Consider the following 25,024-nt stretch of genomic DNA (forward strand, 5'->3'; position numbering starts at 1 on the left):
ACAGTGCCGCACTCAGGAGTCCTTACATGAACAGGACAGTGACAGCACTCCTTCACACAATGTCAGTGTTAAGAGGTTATGTGGGCGGCAGTTGATCAGACTTCGCCTGAAATGAAGGGTCAGCAGGGCCTGAAACAGACTAAGTATCAAGTGTGGACTGGTACTATGACAGCTGCCAGTTCACCGCCTGGACACCGCTGAAGTGCCCTTGAGCAAGGTGCTGGACCTCATTCTGCTCTCTAAGTGTTCTATAGTAGCTTCCCAATGGACTGCCAACTGGGTTAAATGTAGAGACTAAATATGAGCGTGTCCAGTGCCATAAGGATTTGATTCAAATGCTCCATTTTGGCAACAGATTTAAGGTCCCAAATTCGACCAGACTGTGTATCTGATGTTTTGGAGCCGTTCTCTGAGAAGCTGTGACGATTACTAGAGGAATGACAAGCTGTGAAACAGTGTATCGCCACATGGCTGTGATTAATGAGCTGTGTTGCACACACCACACAGTAATGTTAAATTACGGACCACTCCCTGAAGTAAACTTCTACACCACTGCAGCAGGTTGACAAACAGAGGGCAAACAATTGAACTTCCTTTCAACCCCGGCCCAACAACAATAGTCACCCATTAAGAAACTATAATAAATAATGGTGCTGATAATTAAACAAAGATCAGAAGAGCAGGTAGATGGGGAATTGACACCAAGTGCTATCGATGTGTCCCTGAGCAAGGCACCGTTCCCTACACTGCTTCTCGGGAGCGGTACATATGGCAGCCCACTGCTCCTAACACATGATGGGTCAAATGCCGAATGTAAATTTCCCCTCTGTGGGACGATTATTCTATTCTAATATCAGATGAACAAGGTGGTAAAACTAGTGGACAGGTGAGGTATTGCAGAGTCCTCAAGGAACTAAAGACTGGGAGGCAGTGGCACAGTGGCGCAGTGGCGCAGTGGGGTAAAGCGCCGAGTTTCAGACCAGGGGAAAGCAGGTTGTTGTGTCCCTTGGCAAGACTCACCCCAAATTGCTCCTGTTGGGATTGCCCACATTACTGATTGTTTGTAAGTCCCTTTGGGTAAAAGCTTCTAACAAGTGACATGTAGTAATGTAATATAAAGCCACAAACGCTGTACAGAAGTCATTACAGTGTATTTTCTGTGGGTTCACATCTCTGCCATTATGAATTTGAGTATTATTACGAAAAAAGATCACACATTTGACACATATTAATACTTTTTTGCAAGAGTGACTAGATGCAGAAATATTTACTTTAAGTTTGTTTAAAGAGTTTGAGTTGTTTTATCAATAGCAGTTTCTGTCGTTCTCACAGAGTAAACATTCACATATTTATTAGTGGTTGTACTTCAAGGCTTTGCATTACAAAATGTTTGTGGAGTGACAGGATTATGGATGAATTGTCACAGGTTTGTATAAATCTCAATAAAGCCTCAGACAGACTCAAGAGTTTTTTAAATGTATAAATATAGTTTTATAGTGTCCATGGGTGTCTGAGTTTTACAAAAGGAAAAGTTATCTTAGCCTTGATGTTTGTCAAGTGTTTGGAGAAAGTAAACCTTGTATGTAAAGTCATCTCATTCAGTAGATTTAGAACAGCAGTTTATGACTTTCACATCAATGATGGGAACATAATAATCTACCTCCTGCCACAATCCCGATCAATGAGATATAAAATGCATTTCACCGCTCCATTATTGACTCTGAGCTGGAGACCATGTCTCTCAAATGTTGCATCATGCCTGCAACAGTTTCCTCCTCACTTTTCAGTGCATGAAAAAAAGAATTCATAAAATAAATAGATGTGGGACTGAGCATAGCATTTGCTGCAAATTATTCAAATGAAAAATTGATTGGGAGGGGGGGGGGTGCATTAGTTAAAAATGAATTAATCTGTCTTTACTAACGGGATGCTGGGGTGAAACTTGATTGGTGTTAATAGGCTTCCACAGATTTCGGAAGCAAGTTGTTTTCTCTGACAAAATACGCAAATAGAAAATATTATTTTGGTAACAAATGTTCAGCCATATTTGCTCAAAGACATTAGTTTGTCCTAATTTAATCCTATCTGTCCTTTCTGGCAGTATATCCCGCTAGTGACATGCACCTTATGTGCTTCTAGCTGCAGGGCTCTCTGAGAAAACCAGAAAGACAGAGCTGGAGGGAAGTTTTGTGTTTCTGGTCTCCTTAGCAACAAGAGGCAGGTAGTTTAGCATCTTTAAATTCCCCATATGATGGCAGCAAACAGCCTAAGGTTTCCTGTTTACACAATGGCACAACTAACAAACACACAGAAATATGCAAGATTAGGGTTTATTAACTTTATCCATTATTTTGTTTGTAGGTTTGCACAAGCATAAGGCTCAAAGTTTGTTAACAGAAAATACTCCAGGTCGAGGTAATAAAAAGGAGTCCAGAGCTGCATAACAGACTTGAAAAACAAAAGCAGTATATAAATGAAAAGGAGCATTGCTAACATAGTGATGTATAGGTGTATTACTCTTTGATTGTTTATAGAATAGTGTGTTAAGGTGCAACCTGGTGAAGCAGCTACATTTAATTGTTTAGTGGAGGTATTATTAAAGATAATATTCTTGTTTTCTCTGCTGCATTCAAGGGCTCCGAATACGCTGTCACATAGCGTCATTTTAAACACATTTATAGAGGTGACTCCGGCAATCATGCATGGCACTTCCTGAGAAAAAGCCTTTCACAGATTTCAGCAAAAAGAGCTCAGCTTCAGCAATTGTGCCTTCAAGAGAAATCGTTCCATTTGGTTTTTATTGAACAAAGTTAGGTTACAAAGTCAGCACTTCAGCTTTGTCGATCATGGTACTGAATGTGTAAAGGCTTGTGGCAATAATAAAATAATCTTCTCAAATAGACTGTGTCCATCCTCTGCTTACACAGAGTATTTAACAATTATACTCATGTGGCACTTGAGACGGGTTCATACCTTTTCAGCCAACAAATGGGGCTTCTTGTTTTAAAAAAGAAAAGTAATTAAAAAAAATACAATAAGCAAAGCCGTGCCTGCATCTTTAGACGATGCACATTAGTGGTGTAATTAATATGTTACCCAAAACCTCCCTGCTATAAAAGTAAACTCGACATTGTTGTCCTAGAAATAGTTAAGGATTTTTCCAAATGCCTTCTTTATGTCTAGTGTGAAAGCTTATATCTTCTTCCTGCTGCAGCAGACCATATAAAAAGGCTCACATTACCACCTCCTTAATTTGACATGACAATGAGATTTAAATCGCCAATATTTTATAACATATATTTTATGATAAAAAACATCTGTCCTTGCTGTGGAACAACTTGTTTTTCATGTTGCCTTTGAGTTTCTTCAAATGTATTACTGTGAGAACCAAATCAATTGCATTTGATTGACAGCTAACAAAATTTGAATGGCAGAAATACCACTAGCTGTTAAAAAGCGTTTTTATAGGATTCAGCCTTTTCTTTTTTTACAGAACCCAGCAAATCTTGTCAGAGCCATTAGGGCCAGAATTGTTAAACTCCAAGGTTGTTAGTCCAAGTTTCCTGAATGCACCGATTTATACATGGTTTAAAAATATATTAAATAGTGCTTTGCTTTTCCTGTGTGATATGGACCTAAGGTGGAGTTTTCTTTAAGTACAACAAAAGCATTATCTAGCAGTTTCTGGCAGCACCATAACACAGAGTTTGATGTTGAAAGCTTTGTCTTGTTCTCAAAAGTTTCCTACCGAGCACCACCTGTAAAGCCTGTGGGCTGCCTGTAGATATAAATACAATTTCAGATCCAAGCATTAAGCAAACGAAACAGGTTGACCCTCAGAAAGCGATACTGGAGAGCCTTAGGCCAATACAGACTTAGAGAAGTTATCAACTCCAGGTTTTATTAAAATGATCCTGAGGAATTTTGGGCCTCATCAGGCAAACCCAGCTCTAGAATTAAGCCAAGCAGCTTAGACAAGCCAACCATACCTGCCAAGCATCAAAAGGTGGTGGCTAGCAAACATTCAGGAATTAGAGAGCCAGATTTTTCCCTCAGAAGCTGCTGTAGACCAAGCCAGAGTGAAAACAACACTGTACTCGCAAGAAAAAAGGAGTGTGTGAATGGGAACCGATTCAACAGACGGTCCCAGGGCTTATAAGAAATAGAGAGTGAACAAAAACAAAAAAGTAGCAGCTTCACAAAAGTCCCATTAGAGTGACACGTCTTCTCTCTAGTGGGTCGCACTGTATACATCACAGGCAAAACATTGACATTTTCAGATCATATTAACAATTTAAGCCCATCAATTCAATACATTTGAACCTTCATTATTTAGCCTAAGACTCTCATTAAGAACAAGGCGCTACATTCAGTAGCTGCAGCTGTTCTTGCAATGAGTCGGATACATATTCAATGAGCAATGCTTAAATTCTCCTGCTTTGTAAATAATAAAAGCATAGGCAGGCTCTGATCGGGGCCAAAAAACATGTTCTTATAATTACAAAATACCCTGAAAAGGCGAGATCAGATTTAGAACTGTGGCCCCAATAAACAGTAAACCCTCGCTCCCTCAAGATTTTTTATGCCAGTCTCATAAATCAAATATATTGCAATTTTAATGCAGATCAAAAGTATATCATGTCTTAAAATCAACTTCCTTTAAACCTCATCACCAAGATTGAACCATGGGAACAGATACACGCACCAGAATTCACTCCTTCGGAAGAACTATGATTACATGCATGATTAACACATCAAAGTGTGACAAAAGAAATAATACATGAAGCACGGGCATTTTGAGCTGTGGCACCTATTTTTTCTACAAATCCTTGGCCCTTAGGGCTTCAAATGTATATTCAAATATGAATACAATTCAGATTATGACCTCAAATCATACTTGTATTATTATATCAATATATATTCATGACCCATGTTCTGGATGCTCATAATTGTAATAAGATCAGAGCAAAGTCAGGTAGTGTGACTGATTCATTAAAACATTCACCTGTATTATACATCGTGAGCCCGGGAGTATATATCTACTGCACATGTTTATTTAATCAGAGAAGTAATTCAGCCTTCTTTTCATCCTTATATCAGCGTGAGTATTTCTGCTTTTTTACAGACTTCCACCTATACTAACTACACTGTCTTTTATGTATGTTCCCTTAATGGGCCCTAATCAGCCAGAATCAGAGGCTCTGCTTCAAATACACAAACCCGCTGATAGAGGAGGAGGCACACCAGATGGCTGTATCATTTTAAACACTGCAAACCTGTGTGACTACAGATGAAAGGTCACCATTTCAGAGCACAAGTAAAACGCTCTGTAGAAAAGGTAACATGAAGGATTTTTGATCAACTTCAAAACTAGCCAGCCAAACAGTAGTGGGACAATAAGAGGTTCCAAGTAGTCAGTCATATATTACAACTCAATGTTTTCAATGTAATACTATTCAAAAGGTTAGGATTTCTTGTTTATCTCAGTAATAAATCACTGTGAATGTAATACGACTCCTATTTTGGACTGTTGATCTGGGAAAGTATGCAATTCAGATTATTTGTTGTTGAAGAAAATAAGAAAATACTCATAATCAAAATCCTAATATGTAGCCAGGAGCATTCAGGCACATTGTTGTTAAATATTTTAAATTGTACATGTCAATCTTATGCACATCAGTGACTTACCTAAAATCAAGACAAGAGCAATCTAACCATGTAGACCTACAAGTAATAATATTTCCGTAACACGGCACAAGGCTGAACTGAATGAGTCATGCTCATGTAAAGGCTACAGCAGTAGAAAATGAAGTACGCACAGAGAGAACTGCTAAATGTTAACCAGAATAGGAACTGCAAAGGGAAAACTTTCACTGGAAGGATGAATGATAGAGGGTGTGCTGTACAGATGCTAAAAGACCCTTGAGGCAAATTCTGCATTTGTAATAGGTGGAGCCGACATTAAATGCAACATTTAATGTTCCCTCGTGAACATAAAGAAAATAAAATGGGTTTCATAATCCATAAAACAAATAAGAAATGGACTGATTTTAAGTTGCTGAGGAGATTCTCATGACAGATGGGTCTAGAAAGAATATTTTAGCCTAGAAGTGCAAGACAGGTTGACAAAATACAGCTACGTTGTCATATCATAATCATATATCAAACCTAAATAAAACTTGTATTTTCATTCTTGTGGTTTGTATCTTTCTGGCAAAAAGCTAAAATATTATATGTTATATCATATGTTATACTTGCTTCAAACAAGCTTTGGATCTGACCTTAAAACATTCACAATCATCAATTCGCAGCCGCAGGGGAGAAGGGTGAAGGATCAAGATCCCTTATCTTGATCCTTCACCCTTCTCCCCTGCCGCCAATCTTCATTAAAGAATACTCTCTGCAAATGAAGGGTCTTTGGGTCGCTGTCGCTGACAATGGACCCTCATTACAGTCCGAGCTGCTGAAATCTACCATCTTTGTTAGAAAGTGAACAGAAACCTCATCGTATGGAGACCCTCATGAGTGCTTTTTATTTTCGCCTTGCCCTACTTAGAGTTCAAGAGCTCATTAAATAGGATCATGTTTTAAGGATAGAAATAAAAAAGTTTGAGGGAAAAACAGTAAATGTGTATTTCACCATGTACATCTTATTGCCTTTGGGAACTCTGGCAAGTGACGGCCTATTGATGCATCTGACAAGCCTTTCATTAATGCATACGCTATCTTTCGGTGCCCCTAAAGGAAAAGATTCTATGAAATGAATTTATAGAAGAAAACACAGGATCCACACTGGCTTTGGATTGGAAAGCAGCTGATTTCTTCAAACAATAACTTTGGCTGATTTCATATATTAAACACCTGTTCTTTTGGACCATATTTCACTTGTTTCAAGCAAAAATATATGATCTCACAATACAAAATCCACCAGAAGAGACTACAGTATTTGTATTCACAAGTATTTCATTGCTATAGGCAGCACTAAGATAAAGTTGACTTGAATTAGGAAACACATCTTAATAATTACAAGTTCACCAAAACAAGGAACTTTCCCTAACTGTTAATACACTACAGAAAATGTATGAAACTTGATTCAAGCTACGGGTTGAGTAGTTTAATATTAATGTACCAATCATAATCCCAGTTTGATTCCAGATGGGAAAAATTTCTTCTAATGGTTCACTCGCTCTCTTTACAGTTTAAATGGAGATCCATAAAAAAAGCTAAGAAAAACTATCACTGAGTCAAAATAATTTACCTGAAACCCAAACCAAATTACAGCCCAAAACGTTACCAAGTACATGTTTTGGCACTTTAGTAATTGATGCACAAACTCATTTGTAACAATGTGAACAATCGGTCCTCGGTTTGTGAGGCGAATGAGAGAGTTTTAATCATTTTAACTGCCATCAGATGTCTGGTATTGTTCTGATTAATTCTGTCAGGCATATGTCATATGTCAAAACAGACTGCTGGACTGCGTGAGAGTAGATATGTGATTTAACAATGATTTAAAAGCTTAAGGCTTATTAAACTGATAGGGCCTTAACACTTCCTTCAAATCCCTGTAACACTTCTCAGTTATGCCACTGCTGCCAAATGTTGTGCAAGCATTCTTGAGTCTCTTTACATGACTTTCCACGTCTGAATAAAGTGTAGAGGACGATGGGTCAATATTATTTCCTAGAAACTACGCAAGTATACAAACAGAATCTGCAATACCAAATAAAGGACACATAATTCAGTTAACTATAACATAATGAGAAAACGTAAAATGTGCTTATTTTTTGTCTTCTAAAGATAGCAATGTTCAAAGAGATCTGTTTCAGCAACCCATATAACCCTCTATAATTATTCAGGATAATTTGGTGAACATACTAACATGTCAGCACATGAGCAGAGCTTTTCCCTCATATATCAGAAAGATAAAAAGAGAAACTCCTCATTAAAAAGAGTGAAAAGCTACCACACAGTAACATCCCTCCTATAACAGTACAGTACAAGATAGCATTTTTTCATCCTACTTTCTACCCACTCGTCATTATTCATCATGTAATAGATCCAGTTAGAGTTGGGACTAATAATGCTCATGAACCAGAGCAGTCATACAGATACATATTTGGCAACAATGTCCTACATTAAAGTGTGAGTCACCAGTAGTTGATATTTTCATGTGGGTTCCTATACCAATGATGCATAAATACAATCACAAGTAACCCGACAGTCCTCATGACTTCTCTAGCTTTTGTGTAATGAATCTGTGTGAATATACTGTATAACAATTTCAAATTTATAAAAATGTATGATGTTCATTTGTTATATATTCGTTATCTTGGTCATGACCATGTTAACCAACTGCATGGGTAAAAGACACAATTAAAGGAATGGTTTGAAATTCTGTTGTCAAACCATTCCTGCAAAATGGGGTAAAGAGCTAGACCTGCTGCAATCAAAAGTAAAGTGAAAAACTTGTTACATCTCGTTAAAGGGAAAAAAAAATAGAATTCCAGTGTCAAGATGTTGATCGGCACGCAGGTCCTTTTGCAATGCTAAGCTGAGTTGTTGCAGCCTGATACTTAGCGGACAGATGTGCGAGTGGCATCATTCATCTCTAACTATTTGCAGTAAAATAAGTGAACATATGTTCCGAAAATGTAAAACTGTTCCTTGAAACGTTTTGCTGTTTTGGTTGCTCTGCTGTGCTAACTCTGTTTATTCCAGTTGTTGCTGCTGATTTCTGAAGTGTTTATTCATTTCTTACATTTGGTTTTCTGTCTTCAACGTTTGTTCCTGTTCACTATCGTGAAGTTGGAAAGCAAACCAACAACCACAAAAATTCTGCCAAGGTTTCGATGCAGCCCCAAATTTGACTGCGTTTAAGTTTTTAGGGTGAGTTTGATTATGCTGTTGGCACACTGACCCATTTATGCCTCTTTGTGTGTCCCCTGCAGTTGGGAGGATGTGGCATACTGGGGGTGGGAGTTTGGCTCTCAGTTACCCAGGGAAACTTTGCCACCCTATCATCATCCCTTCCCTCCCTGTCGGCTGCCAACCTGCTGATCGCGGTGGGTACCATAATCATGGTGATCGGCTGTTTGGGCTGCGTAGGAGCCGTCAAAGAGAGCCGTCCTCTGCTGCTGACGGTAAGTTATTTCACAGGATGGTTTTGGATGCCATTGCTGATGATGTAGTGATGCCACGTCTTACATGTTGTTGTTGTTTGCATGACAAAAATAGTTAGTGACTGTTCATACAGTAATAAGCTTTGACATTGTGGTACAGAAGTTTCTGTTTCTCTCTATAAATGATTGATATGACACGCTGGTGATTGAACCTGGGAACAGCTGCTGCCTGGGTGAGCTACACTGAGGAATATTTCTCCTGAACAAGAAGTTATGCCTTTGACATTTGCATCCACAGAAAACAAAAAGCTTTATTAACACGAAATTTAAGCATGAAGCCCCTTGAGGCAAGCATGTTGGTGTAGTTTCTACAATGTATTTTTGGTAGTTCAACGTGTTGCTATACTCAAAAACAATGTTATCTTGCATACTTAAATAAACATATTAACATGTTGAGAAGAAATAGTATCAGAGAAGCTGTAAAAGTTGAAGTGTAATCATAAAAAGTGCAGATGCTGTAACGGCAATGATTCACAACTTCTGGTAACTATTGTTTGAAATGTTTGTTTATTTTTCTTGCATACTTGCCTTCAAGTCCTCTTTCCTCCATTTTGTTGACATTTCAATTTGAATACTAAAAAACCTTTTGGGATTGTCGGCGTGTCTTACAACTGTTTTTAAAAATGCACATAGAAAATAGTAATAGTAAATACATAAAAATTCCATACAGTTTAGAGCAGACATGGGCAAACTACGGCCCCCGGGCCACATACGGCCCGTTAGGCTTTTTAATCCGGCCCGCCGAACTTGTCCAGATTATAGTAAAAACTCCTTCATTTTCCACTTTCCCTGCAATGCCCACGTTTCCTCAATAGATGGCACACTCTAACCACATTAACCATTATTGGAGTGGCGAATATTACCGTATTTCCGCACCATAAGGATTTTAAACCGCTTTATAGTGCGGTAAATACGGCACTCTTTATTTTCACTTGAGCCCTTCGGTGAAAATGAGCGGACCAAAGAAACGGAAAGTGGACAGCGAATGCCGAGTGTTTAATAAGAAGTGGACAACAAAATACTTTTTCACTGAAGTTCGATCAATGGCTGTATGTCTGATATGCCAAGAAACTGTTGCGGTTTTCAAAGAGTACAATATCAGCCGTCACTTTGCCACGAAGCATGCAAACTATGCTAGCAAGCAATCAACACAAGAATGGGTGGCTACTGCTCAGAGGTTGGCAGCTAATTTACAGAGTCAACAGAACTTTTTTCACCGACAAACTGCGATTCAAGAGTCAAGTGCCAAGGCAAGTTATTTGCTGGCATTCAAATTAGCAAAGGCTAGCAAGCCTTTCTCCGAAGGCCAGTTTTTGAAAGAATTGCATGGTTGAGACAGCAGGTCTCTTGTGTCCGGAGAGCAAAGCCAAGTTTGAAAAAATCAGTTTATCACGCAGGACAGTGACTCGCCGCGTGGAACTGATTGACGAAGATATGGTCAGTGAGTTAAACAAAAAGGCGGAGTCTTTTAAGTTATATTCACTAGCGATGGATGAAAGTAACGACATAAAAGACACTGCTCAGCTCCTAATTTTTATCCGAGGGATTAACGACAGTTTTGAGATAACGGAGGAGCTTTTGAGCATGGAATCACTGAAAGGGAAAACGCGAGGAGAGGACTTATATGAACAGGTGTCTGCTGTCATCGAGAGAATGAAGCTACCTTGGAGTAAACTTGCCAATGTCACCACGGATGGATCGCCAAATTTAACTGGAAAAAACGTCGGGCTGCTGAAAAGAATCCAGGATAAAGTGAAAGAAGAAAACCCTGACCAGGATGTTATTTTTCTTCACTGCATCATTCATCAGGAGTCTTTGTGTAAATCTGTATTGCAGTTTAATCACGTCGTGGGTCCAGTAGTAAAACTTGTTAACTTGATACGAGCAAGGGGACTTAATCATCGCCAGTTCATTACGTTCCTGGAAGAATCTGATGCGGATCACCAGGACCTACTTTACCACTCTCGCGTCCGCTGGTTAAGTTTGGGGAAAGTGCTTCAACGAGTCTGGGAGCTCAAAGAGGAGATTCGCTCATTTTTGGAGTTAATGGGGAAATTCGACGAATTCCCCGAGCTGAGCGACACAAACTGGCTTTGTGACTTTGCGTTTGCTGTGGACATATTTTCACACATGAATGAACTGAACGTGAAGCTACAGGGGAAAGATCAGTTTGTGCACGACATGCACACAAATGTGAGAGCCTTCAAATCCAAGCTGGTTTTATTCTCCAGGCAAATGTCAAACAAATCTTTCACACATTTTCCCACACTCGCCGTGCAGAAAGAGGCAGCCCGAAATGCGAAGAAATACTGCAAATCACTGGACGACCTGCACAGAGAATTTTGCCGTCGGTTCTGTGATTTTGAAAAAATTGACAAGTCACTTCAACTGGTGTCCTGTCCCCTGTCTCAAGACCCCGAAGCAGCACCGCAGGAGCTGCAATTGGAACTGATCGATCTTCAGTCTGACTCCGTCTTAAAGGAGAAGTTCAAGTCTCTTAAACTGAATGACTTTTACGCTTCACTTAACGAGACCACGTTTCCAGGCCTCCGGAGTACTGCACAGAAGATGCTGGTGTTGTTTGGCTCGACCTACGTGTGTGAGCAGACGTTTAGCGTCATGAACATCAACAAAGCCCATCACAGATCCAAGTTAACTGACCAACACCTCAGATCTGTCCTGAGGATTGCCACAACAAAACTAACTCCAGACTTTGATGCACTGGCAAAAAAGGGAGACCAACAACACTGTTCCCACTGAAATTGGTGAGTTTTTCTGCTGTGTTATAAAAAAATGCATATGGAAAGTTTGGATGTGCGTCTTTTAATTAAGAGCAATGCGCATTTACGCACAGCAGCGGTACAGTAGCTGAATTAACACGCCACACATCGCTCTTAATTTTAATTTTCAGCTGCAGGTAGGATATTTAATACAGCCTGTGTCCGTGTGCTTGTGAACGATATACGTGTACTATTTGCGTATGAAGGTGAGGGCGTCCGTGGCGAGTTTGTAGAGCGCGCAGTCAAGACAATCCATCCAGGATTTTGCGGGGTTTAACACAAGTAGATATTATTGAGCTTGAATATTTCGTTGTGTAATAATATGTTTTGAATGTTGAAAGTGATTCAATTTTATCAACAAATGTTGATTTCTTTAACTTTGCACCTTCGATTGAAACTTATTAAAAACAGACGCTATCTTGATAAATCACAGTGTGTATGCTATTTTAATCTATTTACATTTCCTCCTCCCAGTATCGTGCAAAATAGTGTGTAAACGCCATATCTTGCATATTCCTTGAGACAAACTTATTAACTGATAAGGGCTATTTTGCTCATTTGAAAGATAGTTAATAAATTGGGTTATAGTGTTCTTACTGTGCTATAAGGTTTGCACACACTACATGTAATGCTTTAGTATATCCGACCCAAACACTCCATCCAAATGCTCCTGGCCCGGCCCCTCTGTCAAATTTTAGAACCCATTGTGGCCCTTGAGTCAAAAAGTTTGCCCACCCCTGGTTTAGAGTATTGGAGCAATTATCAAGTGCAAAAAGTGAAAAGGTGTTAATATGCATATGGCTTATTATGTTGATTTTCTTTTTATTCACTCTATCGCCTTTTGCCTTTGCTTCAGTGGCTCTTGAAGTGCTGAAACTATTTTAATTGGAGGAATACAGTTCTTATGTAATTGGCCACCATAAGAGATTGTTAATAGAGCACCGCTCAAACTTTGTTTCTATTGTCATTATGTTTTACAAGTAATAGATAGATAGTAGATTTATATAAAATAATACTAATGCAATAGCAGTTAAACTATCCGTAAAAACAGGGAAAACATTTAAATTTCAAATTACACCATGAAGAATTTTGAGTTTAAAGGAGCAATGTTTGATTTGCCACAGGAAAATATATATACACATTAAACTATAAATCATGGGACATAAGGTGTATCAAATATTCCAATACTCTTATGTGCACTGATCTTGAACCATGCGTCCTGGCTGAAGTGAGAACCCAGCTTCTTACAAGATTTAAATGTATTTTGGTAAACAAACAAACTCATGTAATCAAGAAGCAACACAGCAGCAGCATTTATCAAAAATAAAAAAAGTCTGTGAGGGAAAAAATAGAATTCATCTTTAGAAAAATGGCACAGCAGGAGAAGGCAATTATGAGCTCAGTGGGAACGGGTCTCAGTGTCGATCATTAGCATGATCCATGACATTTTGCCCACTGTGACCACCGATTCCTGTGCTGTGTCAATATAATGAGACCAGGAATTATAAGTCTGCTTTAATGAGTGACAGGGCAGCCTGTTCTGCATGGAGATTAGAAAAGACGTGTCTCCCTTCAAATTTCAAAGCCAATTAGCATGCTGATTGCTGCTGAGAGACACACAGCATTGTAACATCCCTGTGAGACACTTGAGGAATCACTGTTGAGCTTTGTGCTGGTAAAAGTATTGCTGCTTTTTGTGTGTCTTGTTATTTGTTGCACCAAACATCAGAGTTAGGGCTTTGTAGTTTTGAAAATAGGCTCTGGCACATCCTGTTATCTGGAAGACTTAAAAGACATTTAAGCTTTAATATGAATTTAAGACTTCAGCCTTTACACAAAGTTACTAAATAAAGAATGAGGGTTGACTTATTGTTGAAAAAACTCAAAAGAGGGAAATATGTAATAATAACAACAATAGAATTGCAAAAGGAGGGCTTCCGGTTTGGAATATATGTAGGAACAACACGTGCGATAAGGAGTCCCCTGACAACTTGGTCATAATTACCTTAAAACTCCTTAATATACTTGAATTTGGATCAAAACAACAGTCTCAAGAGTTTTCTCATTTTATTACTTTACTATATTTTCGTTGTGTGTTGCTGGAACATGCCAAAGATAGAACTTGAGTCGAAGAAGACCGGTGCGACGCTAGGTAGCTAACATGGCGGCTGCTAATGCCACGGACATCGCTGCGATGTTGGCGACAGAAATGGAGAAACAACGCGAACATCTCAAAGAGGACATGGCAGGACTGATTAAAACATCTCTGGCACCTATTCAAGCATCTATATTGAACTTTCACGAAATGGTGGACACACTGGGAAAAAGAGTCGCCTCTGTGGAGACCACAGCGGGCGAAAACTTTGAGGCCCTGTTTAAGGCTGAGAAAGCTATCGCCGGATTGCAAGCCCTGAATGCTACGCTGGTAGACCGCATTGACGATTTCGAGAACCGATCTAGGAGAGTGAATCTCCGTATTATTAATTTGCCCGAGGACGGTGAAAACAGAGGGGACTCAGACATGGTTACATCGGTTTCCACACTTTTGAAGAAAGCCATGGGGAACCTATTCAATACGCCACCTGAGCTGGGCCGTGCGCATAGGGCTCTGGCGCGGAAACCTAAAACAGGTCAGACACCCAGACCTGTCATCGTCGCCTTCCACAGATATCAGGACTGAGAGCGAGCTCTACGTTGGGCAAAGCAGAACGACGTGGTTTACAAGGGGAATACATTGAGGTTTTACCTCGATCTCAGCGCCGATCTCTCTAAGAAACGTGCAGCCTTCAAGAACGTCAAGGCGGCTCTCTATCGGAAGGGAATTCAATTCAGGCTCCTCTATCCCGCGCGTCTACGAGTGTTATATGGAGGGGAAACTTTGATGTTTGAGACGCCAGCGGATGCTGAGACCTACTGTTCTCGACGAGTTGAGGGTAACATCAACAACCCGGCTTCTTCCGAACAGGAGGGCTAGCAGCTAATAAAACATCCATTCACCAACGCCGGGTAAAGTAGCTACAGTGGCTACATAGTAGACCAGGGGTGCCCAACCTTTTTTGAACCAAGATCTACTTTTAAAGTTGATAGTGTGTCGAGATCTACCAAGCCATATCGAAAGCCATAGCGTAGCCACAATTAATTGTGCACCTATATAATAACACAATGTTCTGACACAAAGATCAAGTTTGAACAATAATAATACATTTATTGAAGTAAATGTACGTCGTGCAAAGAATAAGCACAAGAAGGCCTAGGACTGGCCCGTAACAACACAACAACATACAACCCAATTCATACAATGCCTAATTTAAGTTGGAAAAGTCGTTCTCTACCTTAGTGGGACTTCTGGCACTGAGAGGAGGAAGCTAGTCTCTCATAGTCTGGACAGTAGGAGCTGAGTGCCAGCCGTAAGCAGGCCGCAAGGTGGTCATCAGTCCTGGTGGATCTGTATTTTGACTTAATGATTTTCATATGTGAAAAGGCAGACTCACATAAATATGTTGATCCAAAAGGTGCACTCAAATTCTTTGCAGTTTGTCTGAGGTTGGGGTACTTCTCTTTCTGCATTAGATTCCAGAATTGGACATTTGTGTCAGATGTAGCTCTTGATTTTAGCTCAATGTCATTATTTAGTGTGAGGATCTCATTCTCAATAGCACCGCTATCCAGGTTGAAGTGTGATGCCACTTTGGAAGTTATACAATCCACATCTATATTCTCCCCAAATGGAAAACTGACAACAGGCTCAATGGATGCAAAGTCAGTAAAGCGCCTGTCAAATTCTGACAAGATGCTTTGCACTTGATCATCATAACGTGCACTCTCAAGCTCCGCACAGTCTTTGCCCTGATGCTTAAGTTCTGTGTCCATGTGTGGAAAGTTCCGCAGATCACACTGTTGCAACCTGCTTGATAGCAGCAGCAACTTGCTTTTAAAGGTGTTCACGGAGCTGATTATGCTGATGATGTGTTTGTTCTTACCCTGCAGCTCTAGATTCAAGTTATTGAGCTTGTCAGTCAGATCAGTAAGAAAGGCTAAATCCAAGAGCCACTGACTGTCTTCTAGCTGTGCATACTCAGCATGGTTTGAACGTTTCAGAAAGTCTTTAATTTCGGGCAACAATTCAGAAAACCGTTCCAGAAATGTACATCTGCTGAGCCACCTTACGTCTGTGTGCAGCAGCAGATCTGTGTGTTCTGCACCGGTCTCCTCCAGTTGCGCACGGAATAATCGCCTCTGCAGACTCCTGGCCCGAACAGAACAGGCAATCTTGTTAGCCACATCCATCACGTCTTTCATATTTAAAATCTTCCCGCACAACCCTTGCTGGTGAATTATACAATGGTAATTCAGGAAATCTGGGAAAGATTCAGACTGTTTGCACAATCCAATGAACCCAGCAGTACGTCCAATCATTGCTGGAGCCCCATCGGCTGTAATGGAGAGGAGTTTGAAGAGCGGCAACTTGCTCTTACTAACAAATTCCATAAAAACCTGAAAAATATCTGTGCCTCTTGTGTGCCCTTTCAAAGGCAAAATGGTCAGCAGCTCTTCTTTTACACTCATATTGTCGAAAAACCATTCTAATGAACACACATAGCTGAGCCACATCCACAGCATCAGTGGATTCATCGAATTGCAGAGAAACACACTCACATGTGTCAATATCATTCCTCAATTGCTGTTCAACATCCTCCGCCATTCCCTCGCATCGCCGTGTAACAGAATTTCTTGATAGCTGCATCCTGAATAGCAGACACAATCTCATTTTGATTTTTAAAATCGGCAAAAAGCGCATCTGCGGCTTCCATGAACGCTTCTTTCACAATCTCACCATCCTTGAAAGATTTCTTTCCTTTTGCAAGAACACGACAGACACGATAAGAAGCTATGGTTGCAGCCTTACTCGTGGTATTGGGCCTCATAAAAATGGACTGTTGTGCTGCTAGCTGACTTTTCAATTCCTTGACTTTTCGGGCGCGCAGTGGTGATTTAGCTGGGAAGTCTGTATCGTAGCTCTTGTGGACCGTCTTGAAATGCCGCTCCAAATTCCCTTTCTTTGGTAAAGCCACATTTACATTGCAGATAAGACAGATGGACTTGGCATTCGAATAGACGAAAAAATAATCCTCCTCCCACTGTGAATGAAAATGATAAGTTTTAGATTTTTTAGCTTCTGCCGCCATGGTAGTATCCACTCGCTCTAGTCAAGCTTCCCTTCCGAGTCCTTAGTTAGAACCTAGCAACCATACCATGCGCGCGCAGATAGAAAGAAGCGCGTGAGATTTTTTCTTTGATTATGACTGATCTACTTTACTACAGCTGTACAAATCTACACACTGCTTCACGCGATCAGCAGTTCATTGTGCCTATTTAAGATGTTTTAAGTTGGAAGTTTTAATGTAGGCCTATTTAACACAACAGTAGGAGGATAGCCTACACACAACATTTTCTCGCGATCGACTGGAACTCAGCCCGCGATCGACTGGTAGACCGCGATCGACTGGTTGGGCACCCCTGTAGTAGACGAACTGGCATACGGACTGTCGGAGCTAGGCTCTACGTTAAGGTTGTGGACTGTTAAGTCATGTTTCAGTGTGGGCCTTTTATTTGTTTACTTGTTTATTCGGTTTTGTTCATGTACGTACGTGCTCTGGATGTATCAGGAGTTTTTTCCTCGTTCGTTTTATCATAATTCAGGGGCTCTAGAAAGCAGGGTTATTGAAAGCAAAGGTGAGTTTTTGGGAGCGTTTAGAAAAGGGACGAATCCTGCGTGCTGCTAGTTTAGCAGAGAGAGGAGGGGTGGGGCTTATTGGGGATAACAGGGTAGACTGGACTCTTTTCTTTTCTCGTTATTATTGTCAACGTTATGGATTTCAATGTGTACTACTGACATTATTGGTGTTAATGAGAGGCTTGACACAAGTTTTGTATGTAAAGGGAGTTGTCATCACTAATCTATGCACACCTGTACTGTGTGGCTATGGCTGATAGAACGAAGGCTGGCGGCTCAGCTGTCAGGTTCACATTGTGGAAAACCGATATTGCTTTTCTCCAAGAAACGCACTTACGCAACTCAGATCAGCTGCGCTTAAAGAAGCATTGGTCGGGGCAAATATTTAATTCTAGCTTTAATACATAATAGCTTTAAAAAAATTCAATTCACTTTATCTAACTCTGTTTCTGATCCACAAGGCCGTTATGTTATAGTGTCTGGGCAACTTTTTCATATACCTGTATTATTGGTGAATCTGTATGCTCCTAATTGGGATGATGCTGGATTTGTGCAAACGGTTGTCTGTCAGCTACCTGACCTTAACACTCACCTATTGATCTTGGGGGGAGATTTTAATTGCGTCATGAATCCAAACCTGGATAGGTCCAGACCTAAAGTGCAGACTCTCTCTAATATGGCCTCTAAGTTTTCGGATTTTTTCAGCCACGCAGCTTGTGTCGATCCTTGGGGCTATTTGAATCCCCATAGTAAAACGTTCAATGTATCCCTATCTTCTTACCAAAATCTTTTTTCTGTCAGCTTGATAAAATGATATCTGGATTTATATGGAGTGGGCGGTGCCCTAGAATTGGGAAGGAGTTCCTCCAACAACCGAGAGCATATGGCGGGTTGGCTCTGCCGAGCTTTAGAGGCTATTAGTGGGCAGCAAACGTACACAAGATATCATACTGGATTCAATCTCCAGATACAGACTGGTGTGAACTGGAAGGCATGCCATGTATATCGTCATCCCTCCGTGCTCTGATTTCATCAAATCTTCCTGTGAAGGTTTTACAGTTCACATCTAACCCGGTTGTCATCTCCACTCTTAAAATATGGTCCCAATTTAGGAAGCAGAACAACGCGAGGGAAACCCTTTTGTTTTACACTCCGCTGTGTAACTACCACAACTTCTTACCAGCCAAATTGGACCAGACATTTGCATCATGGCATAGAAAAGGGATCATGAGGTTCAGTGATTTATATGTAGATGGGTCCTTTTTTAGTTTCAATAATTTACGTCTTAAATATGACCTCCAACAAAAGGACCTATTTCGCTACTTTCAAACGCCTCAATTTGCTAAGACCCATAGCCCACAGTTTCCCAACCTTCCTGATAAATCACTTGTACATTTAATTTTGGATGTTCCTTTTTGGTTGAAGGGTTTCACAGCACGCTCTTACTCAATGATCATGCCAATGGACAATTCCTAGCTGGACAGGATCAAAACTAGCTGGGAGAAAGAACTTGGAACTGAAATCTCAGAAGATATTTGGTCTGAAGCTTTGCATAGGGTGAATAATAGCACCTCCTGTGCAAGATTGGGTCTAATTCAGTTTAAGGTAGTACATCGCCTGCATTGGAGTAGAGCGAGAATTTCCTCCATTTATCCAGATGTTGATAGCAGTTGTGCCAGATGTCATGTCTGTGTGGCAGAACTGACACATATGTTTTGGTCTTGCCATAGGCTAACAGGGTATTGGTCTGCCATATTTGATGTACTGTCTAATGTCCTTGGAGTTACTTTACAACCTTGCGCAATGATTGCATTATTTGGTGTACCAAATGACGACACAAGCATGACTAAGAAGCAACTCAACATCACGGCATTTGTTTCTTTGCTTGCGCGGAGACAAATATTACTTAATTGGAAATCAAATATCCCACCCACTGCATCACAATGGCTGAAAGATGTAATGCTATTTTTACATTTGGAGAAGATTACATTTGCAATGAGAGGCTCAGACACATTTCGGTCAGTCTGGGAACCTCTTTTGTCATACTTTAGTAATCTTCCAGAACTCCCCGGCACACTGACTGACCAAGTTATAAGTAGTCAGTAATGGAATCTTGTGGCTTGGGCCCACGCTATAACATACTTGGCCTGACATGCAGAGCTCTGAAGTCATGCTTTATCTCATGGTGATCCTATTCATTTGTTTGTATTTTCACTTTATTTAGGAGTAGTTATCTATAGACACCTGTTACTAAAACCTTTTTTCTTTTTTTTTGGTCATTATTATTGTTGTTTGGGTCCTGTCGGGGTGGTGGGTGGGAAGGGGATGTTTTGTTTTGTGTGTTTAAAAAAGACAAAAAGAGTGAAAAATCTTATGTAACCTTGCTGATACGTCATTGTCACTACTCTTGATTTTTCAATAAAAAGATTTGAAAAAAGAAAATGTTCCTTTCATTGAAATATTATGTGGCCTTCGGAGCACTTTCAAGGCTTGAACAGATGAACTCATTATCATACCACGTAACTTTTAATATCAGCTGAATATACTGCGTCATTATTCAGAGTGCTGCCCGGTACAGAGAATTACATTTCTATTTATATAAAATAAGAGCCTTTCAGGTGTTGTAAAGATAAAATACTCTTCATTATTTTAGAACAATGCACCTGTTGTGACTTTAAATATACACTGTCCTTTTAAATTGAAAATAAGAGTAATTTAGAAATTGAGTTTGCCCAGAAATTCCACTTATCACCAGGGTTATGTGTGACTGAAGTCATGTTTCACATCAGTAAATTTTGGATGGTCAATACAAGAGCAAGTTAAAGGACACATAGGTGGTTTGGTGCGTCTGACCTAATCTGTCCACCAATAAGTCTGAGGTGAGATCATTGTGCTGGAAATAGAAACAAATTGTTTACACTGAGCACCAAATACATGGGATATAGAGCCTGTAGAAATGATTAGACCCGTCACATGAAAAAAGCTGGTATACTGCCTCAAAAGGCTTCTCAATACACTCAAGTCAGGAAGGATCCCAAAAGGTATTGATTTGCAGCCCTGGACGTAATGTGTGTCTGACATTACTGCCTCACACACAAAGAGCCTCTGTAGCTTCACACTGCGTGGAAATCACAGCATGGATGAACACAAAGGAATCAATCCCCGTTCCTGCACTTTGATTATAGTTCTCATCCCGAGGCCTAGCTGAGACATCAATCTCTTCTTAACAGGGATATCAGCACTGCTGGCCGTACAAGTCATAACATAAATAACAGCTACATGCAAGGTGGGTGTCTGCAGTGTATAAATTCTTATAATGCGTGCAACATGCATTTAGTCTTCAGTGGCCAATAATAGCTGCTGTTCTTCAGATGCATTAAAGTCTACTTAAATGTACAGTGAACGGCACAACATAAATCCCAACACTCAAGTGACTTATTGAAACACTGTGCTATTAAAAACCCGTACCGCAATAAAACTGCAAACATTGAACTACCTTTAAAAAAAATAAGCTCAACCCTGAGGAGCTCTATTCTGGTCCTTGTGAATGGGTGTCCTGCAGGGTTCTTCTCTCCTTCCAAGGCGTCCGTTAGATGCAGACCAGCTGTGGCTCATTACCTCTCACAGTACAAAAACTGTAATGGAAACAGAAACCTGCAGGACACCGGCCCAACACAACATGAACTGGAAATCCTACAGGACCACTTTACTGAGTTTTATCGCTTTCGATAGACCAACATGATAGTATACACCATTACACGTGTCAGTGCTATTTGTATCCCATTGGCGTGCACAGTGAGAGCTGTAGTGTAATCCAAAATCTTTCCTGGTTTCACATTGTTAGTGTTATCTGGTGTTTAGTAAAAAGAGGTCTCAAAGCTAAAAAGGAATCTTTCTTCCTTTTGCTCCGTCTATAACTGACTACATGATCAGGGTGAGGATTTCAGGGATGAAAGCAGCTTTCTAACAAGATACAGAGTGTTATGTGATGGGTTATACAGAGGGGGCGTCAAAGTGGTGGATGTGATGGAAAATACATTTACAAAAGTATTGTACTTAAGTAAAACTCTGGAGGTCCTTTTTATACTTCCACTTTTTCTTCCGATTATTTCAGAAAGAAAGACATACTGTACTTACTTTATACTTCGCCTTTTATTTGATTTCTGGTATGAAATCAGTTTACAGTTAAAGATTAATCCAGTGGTTTCCATCCCTTTTAGCTTGTGACATTTTGTATAAAAGCAATGTATTTTCTTCACACAATTAAGCATTTGAGACCCAAAAGGGATTTGTTCAATATTTCCAATATACAGGACAGAAGAAAAGTCTTAAAAATGTAATATCAATTGCAGTGGCCAAAGTTTGCATTACAGTGTTGATTCTCCCTTTAAATAAAAAAGGTCCTCATCCTTCAGATAGCTTGAGGGGGCCTGAGCATTAAGTTTGGAAACACTTGATTAAAATACCATATATTACAAACTACATCCACCTGCCTTTTTTCTACAAAACATGTACTTACTGTTTAGTACACATTTCAGATAGTATGTGTGCTGCTAGTTTAGTACACTGTGGTATAGAATTAATAACTTAGGTCATAACCACTAATCTAAAGGTATAGCGCTCATCTTAATTACATTTTGTATTTTTGTTTAGTCACTTGTAAGAGACTCTTACCTGCAGCACGCTATTTTAAATTAATTGAGTAAAGGATGTGATAACTTTTTCCATCCCTGACACTAAATATCAATACATCTGAAAACAGAAGAATCTCTGAACCCAAAAGTGTTTGAGAACTGTAGAAAGATATAAAGCTCAATAGAAAACCTGTATATAACCCCATTTTGTTTCCCTTTAATCTGTTCCACTATCAATCTTTCCCATAGTTATGCTGCTGGAAGTCACTGCTGCGAACATAATAACATATTTCACTTTGAATGATGACAATTGAGGAAAACATATTGAGCCGGTATTGTTCCTTTCGTAATGGGATCCAAGTCGTTGTTTATAATAATTTATCACAGTAGCACCAGCTCAAAACAAATTCACCCTTTTAACAGTAGAGCTGAGATTTACTGTATCTTCCAGATTTACAAAGAGCTTACACAATAAAACAGATGTAAATATGTTATTGCCTGTTGCATCTGTCACAACACACACAGCGTTATTGCAACCTTTAGTAGTAATTCAGATCAAATTATGCTTTTTTTATTTTATGTGACAATTAAATCTTTATCTTTACTCAGAGAAACATAATAGTTTTATTAACCAGCTGTTAAGATATGTTTTGATCGTTACATGATGAAACAAATGTTACATCTATCCTTTTAAATAAATCAGAACAAGCGATTCCTCTGTACTTGACTCATTTGGCACACCATTAGCGCTTTTATATAAATCAGCCTTTCCAGACAGTTCACAAATGGGTTTTTATCGTTTACAGTTAATTTCTGCAACCCACTTGACAATAGTAACCCATTCAATGCAGCAGTTTGAGATTCCTCAAGGTAATTCAATTTGTTGGAGTACATTATAAAAGCAAAAGGCCATCTTTTGCCATCAAATGATCCCATCGAGACTGCCGATTGCCTGTGGTCTCAAGAAGTTTTTCTTATTAAGAGCAGATTAATGGGGAAATATCAGAGAGCCACAGGGGATGGGTCTGTTTGTTTTCCAAGTGCTGGTTATCATCACTTTTCTCATTCTTAACGATGTTCCTTTGCTCTGTGGTGTAATTTCATGGTCTCACACAAACACCTAGAAGTGCAATAGCGCAAACAGCCTTAGAGACACAGCGAGTGAGATGGTAAGAAAATATGAAACTTTCCTGGATCTTCAATGTTCACTTTTTCATTTTTGTCTTTTGTCAAAATAAGTTCCTACAATGTCCTCGTAAACCACCAGAGATAGAGGATTATGTGAAGAACAATAGGCAGAGTGATTAATCAAAGTGATTATTGATTATTTTATAAATGAAACGGCTGAAAAATATAGCTAAATAATCCCCCCTACAGTTAGCAGCAATCAACAATGTGTGTCAGATTGAAAAATGAGTTGAAATAAAATGACAGTTTGATTATCAGGCTACTGAGCTGGATTGCTAAATTATTACCATTTGTTTGCAATTGGTGCTTGTTTTGGACCGACTGCCTTGGTGAGCAATAATTATTTTAGAGTCAAATAACAAACATGTTTGCCCATGGCTTTGTGAAACTGCTCCAGAATTCATGACCGGATACTGACCAGATACATTTCTTATACAGAACTTTCCATGACCCTCGCTTTCTTAAAACTGAAGAGCATATTTTCCGTCAAGGATCGATAGCAAGACAAGAAATCACAAAAAAAGCCAAAAAGAGTCGGATCCAAATGTTTCCATTTTTTGTAGATCTGCCTCTGTACCCCTGTTGGTCTCTCCCTTTGGGTTGCAGAACGTTGTAAATGTCAAATTTTCAAAGTTAGGGAAAACTTTAAAACTTCCTTGCTAGACTGGATAGTATTTTGTCATTCTGCACTGGCTTGAAGGATTTTCATCATTCACACAAAAGCATATTTCTATAGTAAAAAAAAAAGCCACAAAAAAATACCCAAAATTGGAGAAATTACACACAACAAAAAGCCTAACATTCAGACAACGATGCATGACAGAACAATAGGAATTGATTTCGGTTATTTGGGAGCACCTCTTGAAAAGACTGCGAGTGAGTCAAACACACTGTGGGCTATATTCTGTTACCTAGTCCGTCCAGTGCTGCCACATTTAGTGATTCAGTCATGCAGGTTCTGCCAAAATAGACCTCGTGGGGCCACTGAGAGCCCTGCTCGATGCCCTTCTTGTGAACTAGCAACACTCACATCCTGTCAAGCTGGAATACACAGAGGACATGTAACCATGATGTTTTCGAAAAACATCTCTACTTTTAACAATCGGTTTTGAGCCCTCTGAGAAGGGCTCATGTTTTCCAGAATCTTCAACTATGCTTACCATGAATTATACACACATTTTCAGATTCAATGTGATTTACCCCAAACGCTCCCATTCCGCACACTAACCAGCTTTCTGAAGATATTATTATCTCCAATCGTCCGCCCATTAATCCGCTTAGAAATTGTGGAAAATAAATGCTCTTAGTAACTCCATAAAAAAAAAGGTTTCTTCAGTAATCCAGTGAAATAAACACATGAATACTTACATGCACTGCTAATATGAACTGTTTATAGCCAAGTTGGTATATTTTAAACCATATAAAATGGAAACAAATAAATGCTAAAAAAATACTTAAAGTCATTAACATGTCATAGTAGGCCTTATAAAAATAAAACAATTGAAC

General features: G+C 39.6%; 1 protein-coding gene across 1 annotated transcript in view; it reads left to right on the forward strand.

The window, feature by feature from the left end:
- Positions 1–25,024, forward strand: part of tspan4a (tetraspanin 4a) — a 105,756-nt gene that overhangs the window by 35,799 nt on the left and 44,933 nt on the right. Inside the window, 1 exon segment of the mRNA XM_063882321.1 lies at positions 8,952–9,143. Within this exon segment, the coding sequence (XP_063738391.1) occupies positions 8,952–9,143 (192 nt within the window).

This window comes from Eleginops maclovinus, chromosome 4 (genome assembly GCF_036324505.1).
Source record: "Eleginops maclovinus isolate JMC-PN-2008 ecotype Puerto Natales chromosome 4, JC_Emac_rtc_rv5, whole genome shotgun sequence".
NCBI lineage: Eukaryota > Metazoa > Chordata > Actinopteri > Perciformes > Eleginopidae > Eleginops > Eleginops maclovinus.